This window comes from Rhea pennata, chromosome 1 (assembly GCF_028389875.1).
Source record: "Rhea pennata isolate bPtePen1 chromosome 1, bPtePen1.pri, whole genome shotgun sequence".
In the NCBI taxonomy this organism is placed as follows: Eukaryota; Metazoa; Chordata; class Aves; order Rheiformes; family Rheidae; genus Rhea; species Rhea pennata.
In genome coordinates this window covers 213389379-213408962 of record NC_084663.1, presented here as the reverse complement: position 1 = coordinate 213408962, position 19584 = coordinate 213389379, and the positions used below count along the sequence as shown (strand labels likewise).

The following is a 19584-nucleotide window of genomic DNA, read 5'->3' as shown; positions in this document are numbered from 1 at the left end:
ATTTAGGTTAAACAAAGTTAATTCTGAAGTAAGTGATGTATTTTTATACTAGTCTGTGTGTATTTCCATGTTTGCACATGTGTGCACAAACAGAATTGGTGATTGTTTATGCAAAATAAAGATAGAGCCAGAGAATACTTTACCTTTGCTTATTTCTCCCATATTGAGATAGACAAGGTGATTCAGTTATGGTTTTGTTTTGTTTCTTCCCAGCCAAATAACGAGGTACTGAATGGCTGGGTGTATAGACAAGAACACTAAAGTGAATGCTCTGGGCTCCTAAAATGTTAGGAGTTCTCAAGGGAGGACATAGTCTGAATTAAATATCTCCCTTGGGATCTCCACAGAAGATTAGAGACTCTGGTGTTCTGCTGGGTATTAGTCTTGGCTTTACAGGAAAGGCTCACACCTTTGCAAGACAAGACTTCACTTTTCCATGGAAGACCAACGCAAATCATGATTTGCTGAACTGTTAGGGACCCTCTCTGGGAATATTTCTAGTGCCTCTAGCGCTCATATCTATCCGATCCCACTGTATAGACACTTTTCTGGGAACAAACCACAGAAACCATTCAGTGCTTGAGTATAGCAAATTATGGCAGGAAATGTTTGAAGGAGATCTGGTGTTTGAACCTGCCCCATGCAAATAACGATAGAGAGGAAGTTACCTGTTGCATGCAATAGTTAAAAAAAAAAAGGTTTTTTTTCTTGACTTTTTAATTCCAGGCACTGCACTATGTATCCCAAAAGGATATTCTCTGGCTTAGTAGCATGACTTCTCTTTGCATTAACAGGTGCAGCTGCAGGGACTTTATGATTCAGTAATAAAAGAAGATGTAAATTTCGGTTACAAAATCACAATCCTAACAGCCCGTATCCTGCCCAGAGATAGGCAGGATAGCCCGGAAGACGGGCTTGACTGGGAGAAAGTTTTGTGACAAGTGAGTAGCGCTAGATTTGATCCAGGATCAGGTATATCAGCGGTTGGGTTTCTTGCAGGCACAAAAGCAGCCAAGGGGCGGCAAGAGTGAGGGCTGTCTTCTGTGTGCCCTAAAAATTAGTACTGGATTTTGAGGAATAAAGGCTTGTAGATCTGCCATTTCTCCCTGTTTTCTCCCTCTTTGTTCCTTTATTCATACTTTCTTTCCCTTTGCTGTCCCTCACGTTCCTCATCCCATCTACAATAAGGGAATGAGCCAGAGTGGGCTCATACCACTTCTTGATTGCATGTGCTGCTAGCAGAGCACATCCAAACGAACCATATTACAGATTATTCCTGAGGCTTATTCCTCGAGAAATCTGTTTTTGCTCCCATGGAAGTCAATGTGAGTTTAATTAGTCCCAGATGTCTAGTAATAACAAGCACTTCCTTTTTATTCTTTTGGTAGAGCCAAACAAAAGCAGTGCTAAAACTGTTAATTAAATAGGTTTGGCTCTGTCATCAGATTATTAACTAACTCCAGTCATGGCAGCCAGGCTAATACCAGCTGATGAGATATAATCTTGCTGTGTTCAGCACAAGATGCATGAACTCAGTGTGTGGCTAAATCAGCCTGTGTTTGGACACACAGCTCCACTTGCTTTCACATCAAGGAAAAGCTCACCGACGTCGGCATCGGACTTCCAGATAAACCCTGGGATTGATGCCTGTGAAAGGATACGGATTTGAACCAACGCGTAGTGTTGGCTGTTGTAGATGTCAGATCAGCACAAACAAATTACTCCAGCACCACTTGCCTTAATCTTCAGCAGACTTCCTTGACATGCTTTGAGTATATTCTTAAACATTAAGCAGCTGCCTCTGCTTCAGGAATAGAAGATAAAAAAACAAATCTAAGGTGAAGTCTGAACCCCATAGAAGAAATAGGAAGACATGTTTTTTCATCTGTGGAGTATTCCAAGCTGGTGCTTTAATGTATTCACATCCCTGTGTATGTTACAAAAACTTGAAGGTATTTTTATTTTACAAAAATTCCACAATGAAAACTACCAGCCAGTTTCTTACATACCTGCTTTAAAAATAGAATTATACATCCTTTTGTAGTGTATTAATTTTGACATTCACTAACTGGAAGAAACAGAAGTGGAGCAGCAAACTGACTCTGAGTAAATTACCTGGACAGGTTTTGGTTAGACCTCTATTTCTTTTATGTGCCATAATGTACAGTTTCTAGCATTAACAGAAACCCTGATTTAGCTCTTTTGCAAGCCACTGGACCCCTATAGGATGTGGTCAGGGGTTGGTGAGTTTATTTTCACTTCAGAAACATGAATCTGCTATCAGAGTACAGGGCATAACATAACAGTCTGCTTTTAGTAACATAATGGGTTGACCACGTTAGACCCATCACAGAACGAGGTTCTACATAATTTTTCATGCAACCAGTCCTCTTGACCATAATCTCTTTCTTCACAGAGACAGTGGACCAGTAATCTGAATAATGGCCTGGAAGTAGGTTCCTTTTACGTTGTTTCACACTCATATCTTTAAAAAAACGTTTTGCTCTCTAACCTTTCTGTGACCTTTAAAATTAGATAGATTTTTTTTTTGCATTGAAATGAAACCATATGCAATGAATTCCCAACAGTCTTCCTTAGAAATATAAATGCATCTGTCCAATGTTAGCTAGTTGAAATTCATTCTCTAAGATTTTTTCGAAAGTGTTCACCCAAGAGATGAATTTCTTCACATTAAACTCAGTTAAATATGTATTGCACGCGAGGGTCAAACTTCTCCTCCTTGAGTTGAACTGTGGAACTGTAACCTTCAGAGCAGATCTGGGTAACGTAGATCTGGGTAACAGAGCAGATCTGGGTAACGCAGAGTGCAGCTGTTTCACACCTGAGATTTCTGTTGCATCGCTTGTAGGTATTAAGTGACAAGAAGATGTATTTGGTCACTTCTCTCTCTGATGTCTTCTCCCAGTGGCTGGAACAACGTCATACAAGCAAAAGGAGGTATCCAAAGAGAGTTTCCTATGAAAATTAAAGTCTTTGATTCCCATGGACAGCTGTGGAATTTCTAAATGAGAGTCATGAACACAACAGACTAGCATGAAAAGTAGTTTGCTTGTTTAGCTACATTATTTTTGCTTCGGAATTCATGGGAGATTTGCAATCAAATTCAAAAGAACGCATGATCGGATTTTGCTCTGCAGTGGTGTTGATTTATATGATTTCTCTTTAACAAGGGTTAGGGACTTTTTTTTAAAAAAAGAAAAAACCACTAAGGAAAAAGCAAAGTTCAGACCACAGTGAAATACTTCATAGAGATGCATCATTTTGTGAAATTTCATGATGCTCCCCCACCCAGCTGATGTCATCAGCTGCCCCAATGACTGTAATAAAAAGGTGATTCAGTTAACATGCTTAATTTACAAAATTTCGTTATATGCAGGCAACATCAACAAAGTATCTCTGAGTTTAGTGAGAAGTTTAGAGACTTTGATTTCTTTTGCTTTTTTGGGGATCAAATTTGAATTACTCATCCCTTACAACAGTAGGGCTTTATAGAGGTCTCTGATACTGCTGTGTAAACTTTGTAGACAGATCTGCTTGTGAATGAAGCAAGTGCAAAATATCACAAATTCTCCATTCATTCCCCACAAACTAGAGCACCGTAGTGGTGTAGCTTAGGGGCGTTTTGAAATGGTCTTAAAATCCACAGTTAAAAATCAAAGACAATAATTTCACCCTTCATTTCTACACACTTGCAGTGTAGCACCTGATTTCTTCAGTTGTCAAGGCATTGTGTGCGCTATGCTTTGAACTGATGGCTAAAATTCTGCCTGCGGAAGCAGAAAAACGAACCCACTCCAATGATGATCACGGATAACACCAAAACAAACGTTAATATAATAAGAAAGTTGATTTTCTTTAGATCCTCTTTTTCACAGGCTTCTGGTCTAATGTTCCCAATGTGCATTTCTTCCTGGTACCCGAAGTTCTGAGTGTACTGGCATGTTAAGTGCTCTACATTGGGGATCTCAACATTTTTGTTCTGGATCATTGATGAAAGCCAGATGTTTCCACAGCAATTGAGTGGGTTCCCAGTGAGATACAAGTTCTTAAGAGAATTTTCCAATGCTAAAATATTGCTGCTCTCTAGCGTACTAAATCTGTTATTCCGTAGATCCAGAACTTCCAATGGAGAGTCACTACCCCATGTAGGTAGCCAGTTCAGCTGATTTTCAGAAAGGTTTAGATGTTTAAGGTGATTAAAACAAGGCAAGTCAATATTCAATTCTGTCAGGCTGTTGCCATGTAAATACAAATATTCTAGAGACCTTTCCAGCCCTGATAGTGCTTTAACTTCTATTTTCAGTCCTGGATTCATAGAGAGATCTAAGACAACCAAGGAAGTCTTATAGAAAGTGTATGCTGGTAGGATGGTCAACATATTATCAGCTAGGTACAAGTATTGAAGAGCAGGAGAATCAACAAACGATACACAGCCACTTTCCTCTCCAGCAAGTCTTTGCTTAGCTAGTCCTGAGTACATGCTGCAAAGGCTGATATTATTGCTCTGTAGATTAAGCAGTTCGAGGCTAGGAAGACGTGAAAAGATGTCAAACTGCAGGGACTGGAGCTGGTTGTTTTGAATATAGAGCTCCTTCAAATTTGACAATGTGCCAGCATCGAGGAAAAGGTTCTGCAAAGCGTTGTAACTCAAGTCAAGGATGGTTAGGGAGATCAGTGTACTGTCATAAGTTACTGTAAAAGTCTGGAGACAGTTTTTACTGAGATTAAGGGTGTGAAGGGACAACATTGACTCAAAGAACTCATTTGGAATAGATTTGATTTCATTATAACTTAAGTCTAAATATATGAGTTGGGATAAATAAAGAGAACTTTTATTTCTACTTTGCTTCTGATCAAGAAGATGAAAAGATGCATCTAGCCAGTCTTTCTCCATATAGTCCATTTTATTATGAGGGGATTCAGCAGTGAGCTGAATTAAATTCTTTGATAAATTGAGAGTTACCAGCTTGTTCACTTGGGGGAAGACTGGGAAGGTCTGCAGTTTGTTTTCACTCAGATCCAAGCATCTTAAGCTATACTCATCCTCTGACTTTGTGGTATGGAAGGTCTCAATGCTATTTCTGCTAAGGTCAAGTACCTCCAGCTGCTTGAGGTTGAAATCGGAGATGCAAGTAATTGAATTCATGGAGAGATTGAGTTTGGAAAGGTTCACCAGAGTCTCAAAAGCACCTTCTTGTATTTCCATGATGATATTACTTTGGAGATCTAGCTCCAGGAGATTGGGAGATCCCTGAAACATCTTCTGTGAGATCATTATAATACTGTTGCCTGCCAAGGAAAGATACTGCAGTGCTGGAGCTTGTTTAATGAAATACTCAGTCATCCCATTGTAGAGACTGTTGTGGGACAAGTCCAGTATTTCCACCTTGGGTAAGAGTCCAATCCCCGCCGTCCCATTCTGAGCAAACTCATATAACTGGTTGTTGGCTAAATTTATTTCCCGCAGTCTCGTCATATGTTCAAAGACTCCAGGCTTGATGAAGCTTATCTGATTAGAGCTTAAATCCAGGCACTGAAGGGAAGTATAAAATGATAATGGCATTTCGGGGATACTTTGAATCAGGTTTCCGGATAGATCTATTTTGTTTACATTCAGATGGAGCTCTTGAGGGATTTGGTGAAGGTCTTTGCTGTGGCAAAATGCCTGCATGTTTGCCTGCCAGAAAAAGAGAGAAAAGGGGTTGTCACCTGAGAAATGAACAAGAGTGTTGCATGAAATACAAACAAAATAACATTCAGCATCCATTCAGATTCTTCTGAAACATTGGTCATATTATTTTCTTTAAGAGTTCTGACAACAAGCATAATAATCCTGACACTTCTTTGCAACTAACAGTTAGTGCTCATTGCATTTTACAGACACTCCCCACTTAGACTAGTAAGGAGGGTTTTTTTTTTGCATGGGACACCTCCTATAACTTTGTTCACGACCTCTCCTATATAAATTAACCTATGTGAGAGGAGACCTGGATCAGCAGATTATGGAGATCTAGTATCCAAAATTAGATCTGAAAAGAAACTCTCTAAAGAAATCATCTAGCCCAACCTTCAGCTGGTGTGAGAATGTTCCCCCCCCTTTTTTTCACCTTTCTCTCAGGCTCGTTTTAATAGTCCCAACTGAAGGTCTTCTTACTGCAGCTAACCATAGTTTCTTCACTTCTGTTCTGATGTTTAGTTTTTTCAACTTCATCCTAAACCACTGTATTAGATTCTGTAACTTTTTGCTACAGCTAACTTGCAATAGTAAGTGATATTTTAAAAAGCTCCTCCATGTCGGTAGAATAGTTTCCAAAGCAAACCATGCAGAAATATATAAGTATCCTAGGGTACAAACTGTCTCTCTTTGTTAGTCACATCCCTCAGGTATTTGTGATCACGCCTTCCTTTAACCACAGCTTAGTTAAGCAATGCTTAACTACTCAAATATTTCTGATGCAAATCTCCAAAGTCTTCCAATTTTTCCCATCTGCATTTAACCTCTTCCTAAGGCAACAGTTCCCTTCTCCTGGCATGTGAAGTACACCTTGTGCAGCTGTCCATACAAGACATTTGTGATACAGCAGGGAAGGCATGTATTATATAAAGTCACCTTTTGAATGGGTAAAAGCTCTGATGTACATTGAGTTCATGCTCTTTCAAGCCACTTTTTGGCAGCAGGGTGGAGAAGAACTCAAGTGTCAAAATCAAATTCCTCTCTGAGATGCAAGTCAGAGGTTTTATTGCAGCTTGTACTGAATCTGTGTCCAGAGCAGAATTTGGAGTGTATACTCGTAAGGAACATTGGAAACATCAAGATAATCACCCTTGCATAAATGTCAAGCCATATTTTGTTATTAAGGAGAACATATAACAGCAGGAGGAAGTGGAATGCAGAAGGCTTAGACAACATTTAATTTACTGAAGGAAAACTCTCGTTATGAATGTATATGGATTACCGGGTCATGTACTGTTTGTAGAAAGATCAGAAAGAAAAGAAAGAAAAGGTCTGTTGAATCTTAACTTCTGTTGAGAAGCAGAATCCAGATTCCATGACGCAAAGCTTTGTATTCGCTTTTTCTGACTTAAAAAAAAAAATCAACAACTCTATCCCCCAAACATCTGTTTCATGCAAACTTCTAGGTGGACGAACTGGCAGGTTTGTTTAGGAGAAGTGGGGTAATAGCCAACATTTCGGGAACCTCTTTTGTATTGCATGAGTTTTGGAGACTGCGCATGAACGTACCAGAGAAACGAAACAGCACGTCCAAACTCTGGATATACACAGGCTGCTCTGCGGTCCTTCCCATAATACATCTTGATCCCAGATAGATGGCCTGTTAAAATCTGAGCCCCCTTTCTTTTTCCCTCCAATCCACTCAGATCTCCCACAGCCAAACTCATAAGAAAAAGAGAGAAGGGAATATTCTGGCTTCCCTCAGCCATTAGTTCTTTCCTGCAAGGCCCTTGTAGAGTTACTCATCTTGAGCTAAAAATGGGAAAAAGCTAGGTTAAGCCCAGAGGATGAGGGAATAGAGCAGGAAGTCTCATTTTGTCCAATTTGAGCAAGAGGGAGAAGTCAGAAAGATGCAAAAATCTGGAGAATAACAGAAGCAGCCATTTTGCTTTGCGGCCCAAGGCAGATGACAAATTTCTTTCCACACTTTGAGCCAGAGCTCAATAAGTGTTCAGCACCCTCTGCTCCCTCTGGGTGCTCCTCACCATAGCCAAAGCCTGATCCAAGTCCCATTGACATCAGGCGAATGGTTTCCACCGATTTCCCTGATGGTGAGGTCGGTCCCAGTTCACCTTGTATGACTGGGCCTTTACTCTATGTGTGCTGAACTCTCCAAGTGATAAAAGGATGATAAAATCTATACTTCCCACTGTCTGCCATTTGTTCCTACAACACTACCCCTCCTATTTTTCTGGCTTTCATTCCTTTTCACTGACTATTTTGATCCTTGCTGTATGTCTTATCTCATCTGTTCTGCACTTTGTTTTCTCCCTCAGGACTCAAACTGCATTAATTTTGTTCTCAACAACATTAGGAAGAAAAGATGAAGCGTATCTCCATGGGACTGAGTGAACAGCATCTGCTTGCATGTGTGCATCTCCCCTCCTCCCCCCATAACTCGGTGGGTTGGTAGCTTGAGGCTGTAAAGAGGTTTTCGTTTGTCTCACGTTCCCACTTCATCAGCTCTGCCAGTGCTGTCACCTATTTGTTTGAAGTCTGTTGGCAGGAGGCACTGTAGGTAGAGAGCGCTTGATCCATCCAGTATCTGGTTCCAGTCAGGTGCTGTCTTAAAAACTGACCCTACAACCCTGAAGCTGAGAATCGTTTGGATTCTGACTCCAGTTTAGTGGCTCAACATCCCCGAGTGGATGTTCTCGTCCACCTTAGTAACAGCCCTGCAAAAGAAGCAGCTGGATCTGCCTTGTTCTTCCCTACCAAATTGTGATTGTTTGAACCAAAGAATTTGGGCGAGAGCCACTTGGCGCTGACTTGCACTTGCTGGGAGTTCATGTCCATTCTCCAAAAGAGCTACGCAGCTGCATGACCAAATCGTAGCAGTTTACCAAGATGCCACATATTGGCTAACCTGTGGTAACCGAGTATGCATTCTTGCACTACCTCGATGCAAGGTAATGCACAGTTAATCACAAACTCTTCCCTTGTATGAAGTATTTGGAAGCTACTTCCTTGTCAGGTAACATGAACTTGTAGAAACATCTTTCTCTGGGAGGTAAAACATGAGCCAGTGGGAACTTCTCTCCTTGCAAAATAAAGTGAGCTAGGCTGAACCTATTTCCTTGATATTTGAGCTATGTCTTATTCTCTTGGAAATGAGTAGATTGCTGACAGTCACCTTGGCTCAGCAGATGTGTAATAACCTGTTAAATCAGTGCCGCTCACTCCTGTGTCCGGGTTGTGATATGGATTGTTTACTTGCTGAAACCTCTTTGACAAGGCTTTGGTTTAGCAAAATGAACACCAGCGGTGAGTCAGACGAGGGTACGGGTTTCTGACTCATTCATCTCCCGAAGATCTAGGATGAAAGTTTCCATTTCTGATCTTTTGCTATTTTAAAGGTGTCACCACAGGGAAAGTAACACGTAAAACAGTGAGACTGTGATGAAAAATTATACCGTGAAATAACAGGGACTCCCAGTGGGCTTGTCAGCTAACTCAGTAGCTTTCTCTTTCTTTAAGCAGAGTGGAAATGTGTTTGGATTTATACCCTCCTACTTTCATTGGATCGAGTGTTCAGAAAATGAGGTCTAGTAAAGCTCCATTGAAATTAGCAGTGCTGAGCTGTTAATTTGTACCAGATGAGAATCCCAGTTGCTGACTACAGAGCATTTTCCATCAGTATTGAATTTATTCCAGCTTCGTTGCATACAACCTTGGGTTTTTGGCTTGCACAGTTGGCCTGCCAAAATCAGTTTACAGTGGAGTTGTGGAAACAAGCAAATGTTTACTTCTCAAGAATCAGCCAGATCTGTGACCCATCAAGAAACGGGATGGGGCGAATCTCCCTGGATTTTTGCGTGTCTCATCCTGAGTTCATGTGACTGTAATACATGAGATCCGAACTGTCATGTTTACAGTGGTTTAATCAGTCTGCCCTCTTCAGCCAATGATCTGAGCTACCCAGTCACCTTCCCAAGATCTTTTTATATATACTAGGTCTTAATTTCTCTGGAATTCAGGAAGTGCAGTAATACAGCAGGGTGGGCAGGAATGGAATGAGTCCCATAAGGGAGATTTGTACAGCTAGCAAATTATTCTTTTTCCCTATTTTGGAAGTTCTTGGGGATTTGTGCTGAACAGCTTCAGCACTCAAAAAAAAAATAGATAAGTATTTTTAAATGGTCTGTTACTATCAGCAGCATTGGGATAGGGAAGGGAGCGAGTGAATACAAGTTCAGCTTCGAAGAACATTTACGATATTGTACCAGGCACGTGCAAAAATTCAAGGGGCAAATTTTGTCTGGGAGCCAGAGGCTTTTCTTACCCCCAGATAAAATTAGGAAAAACTCCACTGGAAGCAGTGCTGTAGCAGGGCAGAGAAGACCTGACTCAGTGTCATTACAAAAGGAGGACTGATATGAATGTATTTCACAGAAGATGCTTTATTGAGATTACAATGAGATTTAAGCCTAACATAAAGCAGTAGAATTTAGATCTAAGTTCTTTTTCTGTCTCTGTTATAGATCCTCTGTACAGTCTAGGGGAATCAGGCCACATTTTTGTTAAGCAATTCACCTCAGAAAAAAAATGGAGACAATAATCCTTCTGTTTTCCCACACTTCATGTGCTGTTGCTATGGTGAGGAACAGATGCTGCTTGGGAACAGTCTGCAGAGCATCCATTAGCTGAGAAAAGCCCACCTCTGCATCCAAGAAGAAGTTGCTCTTGGGGGGTACTTTGGGTTTCCCCTCATCGAGACCTCAGTTATTGCTACAGTGCCTGTAACAGGAGGGTCTTCACCTTATCTGTGATCTAAAGGAGCCTGAGTAGGAAGATAGGCTTACCACTTCACAGGATGTCCCCTCCATGGGCCGATAGTTAGAGATCCCTCTGTTCACCACCGCCAGGAAAAGGATGACGTACAGTTTCATGGTTCTGCAGGGAAAAGTGAGCATGGTTAGACTGCAAACTCAACACAGCAGTCAGCTCATGCAGGCATGTGAGACACGCAAAAATCCAGAACATCATCTAGGACAGAGAGGCACGTATGCAGTGCAATAAATTAACCCACCAACATGCCTTCAAGACTGCTGGGGAAAAGAGAGATTTATATGAGGACTTGAAAGGCAGGTCCTAGGCAATTCATGGGATTTCCCTGGTGTGATTTGAGCTGCTCCCTGAGTGGCACGCAGGTCACCCACCTAACTCCATGCACCCAAGCTTGGCAATGTTGTCTGTTACCATGAAGGAAAGCAACCATCGAAGAGAGAGGCACCTTCCAGAGCCACCTCCCTCTTTATATGTAGAGGCAGCTCAGATACTTTTGGGGTGCCAAGTACTGACCGAAGGGAATGGGTGCTGCTAAGAAACAGCAAGGACTGGGAACAGTTTCCACAAGTTTCCACTCCTCAGAGCGTCAAAGAGCTTTTACATGTTCATTAGTCACAGCACATCCAGATTTGATGGGCTAATATAAACAGCTTAAATCATGGACAGAGAACTTTTTGTTCAGATCTTATTTTTCCATTTTATACATCCCAGGTATGGACAGACTTTTAAACAGATTTGAAAGCAAATGCCTTAGAAAGAGCACAGATATTAAATGTAATGGATTTGTTTGAAATGAAGGATTCATCATAGAGCTTAGCACTTTGGAAAGCACTCAAAAGAATAGCATAGAAATAGCTGCAAATGGAGCAGTCAGCACTAGTAGGCCTGTTGCTGAGCAGTGAGAGAGAAATGCTAACAAGACTGCCTGGGTCTAGGTAGATGCTAATGAGATCTCTGAGTCCAAGCATGAGACTTCAGTGTCACCACAGGTAACTCACAAACAATAAAGGAAAGAGTTTTTCAGGAGGAGATGAGGCTGTGTGTGTCTCTCTTGAGCAGGCTGTTCACCAGCAAACAAGTGGTTCAAACCACTGAGTTTCAGCTCCAAGGCTCTTGAAGGGTCATTTGCCTTTTAACAAACGATTCTCAGAGAGGGGAAAATTTAGCAACATAACGTTTAAGATATACAAAGCACAGCCCTGTGCAGCTGGAGGTGCCAAAGCCTTCAAGATGAAGTAATCAAACAGGGAGAGTTCAGACTCGTAGGCAGGACCCTGGTGAAGGACTATCAGTGCTATTTTACAGATGGGGAAATCATGGGCGCAGGGATCGTACCTCACTTAAAGCAAACAGATTTTATCAAAGCTGTGGATGTTCCCCCATCATGAATACTGCCAACACAAGCTCTAGACATCGCCTGTTTATTACAGCCTCTGTTACAAACGTACTGACTTCTGTCTATGTTTGTATGGCCTCTTGCAGACAGATCTGCGTTGGTCCTGTCCACATCTCAAACCGGTAAGACATATGCCAGCTCTCAACAGAAGTCCATGCAGCAATAATTATTTAGCACTGCTCTTGAGTCTTTCCAGGAGTAAGCCTGCATCTGTCTAGCTCCAAAGCCAATCTCACTTGCAAGTGCCTCCAAAAGGCCATGTAAACGTACCATTACTCAGCAGCTTCCACCCACAGAGCATCACGAGGCTGAAAGCAAAAGAGAAAAGATGGAATCGTTGCCAGCTGGTGGAGATCCCTCCACTTAGTCACTGCTTGAGGGATTCATCTGAAGCTCTGTGCTTCCACAAAGCATGACAACCATTGAACAGGTTCACCTGAGGGTGAGGTCTCCGTGGAACTCTCACAGTTCAGCCACATTCAGCGTGGGGAACGTAACACCCTGGGATATTCATTTCTGCCAGTTTCAGTCACATTTTCCCCCTCCCTTAAATGAGCATGAACATGCTCATTCTCAAGCCTTTTAATTATTGTTTGCAAAATGCTCCAAAATCTTTCTGTGGAGGGAAGAACTGCTGGTACCACCATTTATAATGTCTGTGGTGTTCCTTCTCTGTTGCACACTCCTGAGGCCTGCAGAGAATGGGTGCTTGTGGACTCCAAGCCAAGACATTTGTCCAGGGGGTGGAGGAGAGGATGGCTTTTATCATTTTGGTATTAGTTTGCTAGAACTGAGAGAAATGACGAACATACTGATGATGTGTGACTTTTGAAGACTTTACTCAGAACATTCAAAAGGAAATTGTTTGTGCTTAAACCTAATGAAATAAGATGACAAATTCTCCATGAATGTTACCACAATAAGGCATCACCCTAATGCACAGTGGGTGTCCCATGCTGTCTGCCATATCTACTCTGTCACACCACCAGTGCAAAAAAAAAGATCCGTTTCCTTCTTAAATGATAGCCTTGGCACAATCCAGAGCCTTAAAATGCTTTGAAATGTCATAAATTCATAAAGCAACAGGGAAAATGATATATTTCCAACCAAGAACCTGACTTAGTGGTGTGTAGAGCAAGGCAGATCTATAGCAAGCAAGAAATCTGTCCGTCAGGGTATTATATAAGGCAACTGTCACCCTGGAGCTCCAAAGTACTGGAACATGATGGTCTTGTGCTCAAAATATTAGACCGCATGGACTCATTCCAGAACAGGATAAGCCACTCCTCATGTTATGGTGCTACCTCGTCATCCACAGAGATTCCCTTCCCAAGGTTATTTTCAGCTTAGTTGCCCAGCTGCAGAGCTTTTCCTGCTTAGAGTTTCTGCAGACATCTCTCTCGACCAGCCACCTTTCTCTGCAATATCTTGTGTGTCCAGCACCACATCCCCCTCCTCTCTCCCCTCCCAGCAGCATCTCAGCCACCCCACCACCTTTGCCCAGTGCAGCACATAGAGCTCAAAGGAGCCCATTGACCTCTTGCAGTTTAGCATCGTGGACCTTTGCTGTCACAGATCTTCACATCAGAGGTACATCCTGACACAGGGCACAGCACCGTGCTGGCTTCCATGCCGTGAAAGAGTGAATGTTGGACAAGGCAAAGAAGCCTGCTGAGCACAGCAACTACCTGCCTGCATCAGGACTGATGGTTCGCACCTTCACTTTCAACACCAGCCTGGGAGCAGCAAAAGCAGTAACTCAACCTAAAGGAGTTTTTATTGCTGTGAGGCTTACACCAAGCTGAAGCAGTTTCACTCATGGTGCCAGTTTGCTCCCACTGTCAACTGTGATAAATATCCTAGCATTTCTCAGAGCAGAACTGAGCTTTGAACCATGTTTAATGTCACAGCTTTCCATCACAGTTTGGGGAAATTTCCCAGCCCCATTCACAGTTGAAAAGTACACGTGGTTTCAGTGACACCACCAAGGAGTCTTAGCAAGCGGGCAAAATATTCTGTCATTTAGAAAAAGCACGGTATCCAGGCAGAATCACTGTGTCCTTTTAACATATGGGAGGGCACTAGCAGAGGAGGGCGATTTGCCACAGACAAGTTTGAAAACTACGATAGAACTAGGATTTAATCTCGATTTGTCCAGTTCCCATGCTAGAACAAGATTTGCCCCCATCTCTTTTATAATATTAAACCTGAAAAGAATTAATAGATGACATTTGTAGCTAACAACAGCAGCAGCCTCCATTTTTTCCCAAAAAGTATTTTTTTAAGTGCTTAGACAACTTACAGTGAAGTTATTCTGTGCCAAACAGAGCTTAAATAAAAGCAAATACACAAAACAAACCAAATTCCCCAGGGTCTTATCCTTCTTCAGACAAGAAACTTTGCTTCTTTGTCAGCGCCTTCACTGTTAGAAAGAGTGAATATTTCACATTTACCTTGTTTCAAGCGTTTCTTGCATCCCCATACACTGCTTATCATGTCTTTGAAACGCATATCCAGGTCTTCAAAACTTATCCAGTCCTGGCACCGACGAAACTGCTCTTCAGCTTCCCATTCACCCATGCAGGATGCAAAGCAGCTTACTCGCAACTTTAGAAATAAGGCATTTTGAGGGAAGTAATCTTATTTGGGACAGTGTCTGCTTTAAATTATGTTGCTCGTCTTCCCTCCGACTCCTCTCCGGGCTCTTGCCGGGTCCCAGGCACTGCTGCACTCTGAACAAAGCCAGCTACTGTACGACATCCTGCAGTCCTTGCGCGGGACAGGAGCACGCCAGGAAACAAGGGGGTTTTGACAGAGGAACGGGTGGGATCGGGCCCCGGGTTTGCTCAGAGGAATAAGTGACTTATCTTTGCCGGTTGCACCATTTAACCCTGCGCGCGGTACAGGCGGCGTGTTTACTTTAGGGTTGCGCGTCCACGCGTCACGTTCCTGAAGCGTTGCAGCCCTCCTACCCCTCCACCTAAATGGCTATCCACATCTTTATAAAAAAAGCATTTGAGGATTCAAGGTTTCACATTCATTGTTGATAAATAGAAAGCCCACAACTGAGAAATCTTTCCTAGAAGAATCCCCCCCCCCCCTTTTTTGTTAGTAACAGTCCCACTAGTCCAAGAGTGCAATACCAACCCAGTGGAAGGATTTTGGGGATTCAGGATTAGCTACTATGCACCTGACTTAAAGTACCTCTGTGGATTTTTTGGGGATGATAAAGGAATTAGAGAGACTGATATGAATGAAGAAAGAGGGGTATGAACATCTGGATGAGATGTTTAATTTTTGACAGTGAGTACACAGGGTTCAACCTACCAGACCCACTAGCAAAAATTCCCATTGCAAAGGGACACTTCTGTCATGCAGAATATGATTTCAGATTGCCTGTGAGTTCAGCTCTTTATTTATTATTTTGTGCTGCCCTCTAGGGCTAGAGCAGCTGCCTAATTGTGAGTTTCCTCGGTTCATTTTCCTAATTAATTAAGGCTTGCTTTTGGAGAACCTACCACTGCCCTGATTTCCCCGTTGCTGTTTCCCAACTCTGCAAGCCTGAATTGTTGCAATGTACTTCTGTGGTTAAGGTATCATGCCAAAGAGTGGGGTTTTATCATCTTGTTTGCTTTATAATGCACGCTGAACGTTGCTACGAAGGGGAGGTCGTATCCGTAGGTGGGAGAGGGTGTGATTAGGTGCAACGGATAGAAAAACTCCTGCTTAGCTCTCAGGAGAGCTGTTTGTCAATGAGATTAACACAGTCTGGACAGATTCCCCTTGGCTGGACTCTCATCAGACTAGTTTTGATCAGCTTCCCCCAGCATGTATGATCTTAAGCTTTCGTTGGTGGGAGCTGGCCACAGCACTGTTTCTTTACTCAACCACTTTGGCATGCTCCCTGGACACAACCTCCATCTGCTACCCCCTTGGTGGGAGCAGGAAACACACATTGCCGCTGTACTTGGCCCCCAGGATGTCTGTGGAGTCCAGAGATTTAAATGCCTTTTGGATGCTCTGGATTTATAGCTCAGCTCGTCAGCAGCATGTGTTATCACTTGCAATGCACAGCTACTCTTGTTGGGGAGCTTTCACAAGGAAAACCTCAAATATTTGAGGTCTTCAAGAAAAAAAATTCATCATCTCTGGTGAAAGGACATTTTGATTTGATTTAGATTTGGATATGGAACGCAAATACCATGTCTGTAATAAAGAGTAGTGAATGTCTTAGATGATTGCAGTGTCACATTTTCCTGCACCTGGATGTTCAGAGCAATTTGCTTTGTGAGGTTAGTGGGAAATTTGGATTCACGGGGGAAAAAACAGCAGTTTTTGTTGGTGTTTTTTTTTTAAAAAAAAGCTATATCAGTTCCTTGAGTTGATTTACTGAACTACCAAGTAGCACAGCAACCATGCTGGGAAAGGCAAGCAGTCTCCTCGCTGTCTCTACCCTTTCTCAAAAGGGAGTAAGTTTCAAGGACTTTGAAACATTTGTTTGGCTTCTCATTTTCAGTATTTTCATGCTTGTTCTTCTGTACTAGGCTACTCAGCAGTTTACATCGTAAAGTACCGTTGAAATATTAGCATGGTGCATGCTTGTTACCAGGGCTATAGAGCAAGGGCCATCTGCCTCGGGTAGATGGAGAAGCAGGCATGCCGTTTCCATCAGGCAGCGAGGGCTTTCCCATCCTTCTGATGTCAGAGGGTTTTCAGAGCACCTGCAACGCTAAGAAATCAGACCCTTCCTGGTTTTCCCATAGTCTCCTCAGACATCACTGCCTGCTTGGCTCCTGCTGAAGTCAGCTGGAGTTCACGTCAGCTCCAGACAAAGCCAACTGCACCACGAGGTGCAGCAATGGGTCCATCTGCCACTGCTGGCTCTCAGACCCAGGATAGGAAGGAAAAGCAAATCCCAGTAGTTAGCTCTCATGAGGCTGTCCGTCATCTACTGCAGATTCCCAAGGGTTTCAGATAAACAAGAATATGTCTTGACGATTATGTGACTTGAACCTCCAGACCTTTTGGAGTCTGTCCATCCCTAGCGTTACTGCTTTCTAAGGCACTGCTTTTGGGCTGAGCCCTGTGTCGAACCACATGAATCAAGCTCTTGAGAGAAATAAACAAAACAAACTCCCTGCTTAGAAATAGGTCTGAACTGGAGGGGCAGGAGAGGGGGCGAGATTTGCTCCCTTGGACTAGAATAGCTCCCTGGTGATTCATCCCACCAGGAAACATTAATATTAACCCTATCAAAAAAATAAACAATCCATGCCATCCTCAGCCAGTCCCATCAGGAAGGAGATATGTCTGCAGCTCCTGAGACCTCACATCTCCAGGATGCTGGTGCAGTCTCATGGACCCACCAGGACCACTGCTTCCTAGCTCTGGAGGAGCCACACATCAAAACTGCGACTCCTGCACCTCAAGTATCACCAGTTTTACCCCAAATCAGCCTTTTCCTCCTGTCTTCTCAAGCTTTTACCTTCCTTCCCTCTCTCTCACACAGTCCTTGCTGCATGCACTTCTATCAAGCCAGGCAACCAATGGCATTGCCCCTCAACAAAAAATGATCCAGAGGACATTAGCCTTTCCAGTCCACTTGGACAAAAAAAAAAAAAAATAAATAAATAAACATACGATTTAGCCAGTGCCCCAACTTCATTCACCTTTTCTCTACTCCTTTCTCCAGGAGATAAACTGAAAATGAATGAAAGTCCCACAAATTCCATTGCCCTGGAGACTTTATAAGAGAGCAGCTGGGCAAAGGACAGCAGGAGATGGGAAAAAGAAAATGCTTCAGTGTACAAAACCAGAAATGAACTGGCATTTTAAGATGAAACTAAATGGAATATTTACCCCAGAAAACAAAATTTCTAGAGAAAATTCAAATCTGGAAAAAAAAAATCTTTTCTCACCAACTTAATTAAGCACAGCAAACACAGAGAGAAACTCTTTTTAAAATGCACATTTTTTTTTCTTTTAACTGCAGGTGGATTCAGTCTTTAAGAAATAAAAGATGTACTTAATTTATGTGATCAAACAGGAGACAAAATGAAGTGAGGAAATTTATTTCTGATATATTTGACTTGAATGATACTGAATATCTCTCCTGTGAAGTATCCACATTTCTATTAGTAAAAGGCCAACCACTGATCTATTCACTACGCTGTAACTATCTGCCTTAAAAAGAGAATATTGTTAATGAATTTCTCTTATTGAAAAAGAGATTTTTAGCATTTTAGAAAATAAGGTCATTTTAAAGTTCAAATGGTTACATTTTAATAATAATAAAAAAAATTTCCATTGTTGTTTAGCTTTGGCTTTTATTTAAGGGAAACACACTTGTGCTTTTATAAAAAACGTAATGGGGCTTGGGTTTAGAAACTTATCTTTGGCTCTTACATAAGCTGGGATTTCCTAGAACTTTACAATTTCCAAATATTGTGTAAACATTAATTCCTCCTGATAACAGTGCAGATGCAGCAAAACAGCTACTATCAGCAAGTCGTCTTTCACCCAAGGTGAGATCCAAGCTGTCAGGATCTTAAAGAGTGGAAAAAAAAATAGCTCTGCTGTCTCACATCTCGTACTCCAGCAAGGAGAATTCAATGACAGCTTTAATAGTGAGAAGACCAGATGATCTCAAGAGTACTCTGTTCATTTTATATGGGGACGGTGTGATTTGCCCAAGGCTACATTGGGAGTCAGTGTCAGAGAGCTTGGTTAGCAGCATTTAATCAGTGCACAATACGGATATTTCTGCAGCACTCTTGGTTCAGAGCTTTGTAATTGAGAAATACCATAAATAGACTAAAGTCCTGCGAAGAAAGAAAATAAAACGTCTGCCCATCTTCTGTTACTGTTAACACTGAGAATCATAGTAAAGAAGGAATATGATAACTGCCTTAATTTAAGCTAATGGGAGCCTCCTTAATTAAAGGATCTAAATCACTGTAGTGCCAGTCCCTGATGAATTAAATATACAGCCATACAGACAGAGCCATTTACACAGTGCATTTAGGCAGTTCCTCAGGCTATTCATAAACACAGTATATTTTATTTATACAGTACCTTCCTCATCTGTGCTATTTTTAAAGGCTGCAGCTCTCAGTCACTGAAGCCCCGTTCCCTCTCGCAGGCAAAAGGCAGCCAGCTCAACTTTCCAGCAGGCTCCCTGTTTCACACGTTTCTCCACGTACCTGCTCTGGGGCTGGAGGAGGAGGTTTCGCCTCTGCTTGCAGCCTTCTGTCTCCCGGACTCTCCCAGCAGCCTTTCCAGCAAAAGCTGAGGAAGAGTTTCCTTGGGGAAGTCGTACCTCTGTTGCATGCCAGCTGACTAAAACTCTGCGAGCTCAGAGAGAAGTTTGAAGTCACAGAGAAAAAAAATACTCCCCATAGACTGGTCCTTGAATTCATTCCTTCACAGTCATGAGCTCTTATATATTCCCAAGCTCCCACGAGCACGTGAATACATACCTCCGTAATAGTTTTAAAATGTGTGTGTCCTCTGCTCTTCTCTTTATTTTCCATTTCGTTCATTCAACCTTGGCTTATTTCCTGCAGTGTCTCAGCTGGTGATTACGCTCCTCTCATATTGACACATGAAACATTCTGTGAATACCACAAAAATCCCCTCTACGGGC

At 42.2% G+C, this 19584-nt stretch overlaps 1 protein-coding gene across 3 annotated transcripts; it reads right to left on the bottom strand.

Moving 5' to 3' along the window:
• Nucleotides 1-1803: 1803 nt before the first annotated feature.
• LRRC32 (leucine rich repeat containing 32) lies at nucleotides 1804-19374 on the bottom strand. 3 transcript variants are annotated; one of them, XM_062567425.1, is made up of 4 exons: nucleotides 19142-19374; nucleotides 12210-14937; nucleotides 10558-10648; nucleotides 1804-5698 (listed from the first exon to the last, which is right to left on the bottom strand). In XM_062567425.1, exons 3-4 carry the CDS (start codon nucleotides 10642-10644, stop codon nucleotides 3758-3760), a joined length of 2028 nt encoding a protein of 675 aa, XP_062423409.1. In that variant the 5' UTR covers nucleotides 10645-10648; nucleotides 12210-14937; nucleotides 19142-19374; the 3' UTR covers nucleotides 1804-3757. The 3 variants fall into 3 exon arrangements, with proteins under 3 accessions (XP_062423409.1, XP_062423407.1, XP_062423408.1); XM_062567423.1 differs by having other exon boundaries at nucleotides 14393-14937; XM_062567424.1 differs by lacking the exon at nucleotides 12210-14937 and having other exon boundaries at nucleotides 19142-19373.
• Nucleotides 19375-19584: the final 210 nt, after the last annotated feature.

Bases quoted from the DNA above. Each gene is read 5' to 3' on its own strand.
- LRRC32 (XM_062567423.1), bottom strand. From the start codon at position 14,421: ATGGGGATGCAAGAAACGCTTGAAACAAG. The intron at 10,649-14,392 runs GTAAATGTGAAA...TTTTCCCTGCAG, and splicing joins CAAGAAACGCTTGAAACAAG to AACCATGAAACTGTACGTCA. The intron at 5,699-10,557 runs GTAAGCCTATCT...TTTTTCTGGCAG, and splicing joins AGGGGACATCCTGTGAAGTG to GCAAACATGCAGGCATTTTG.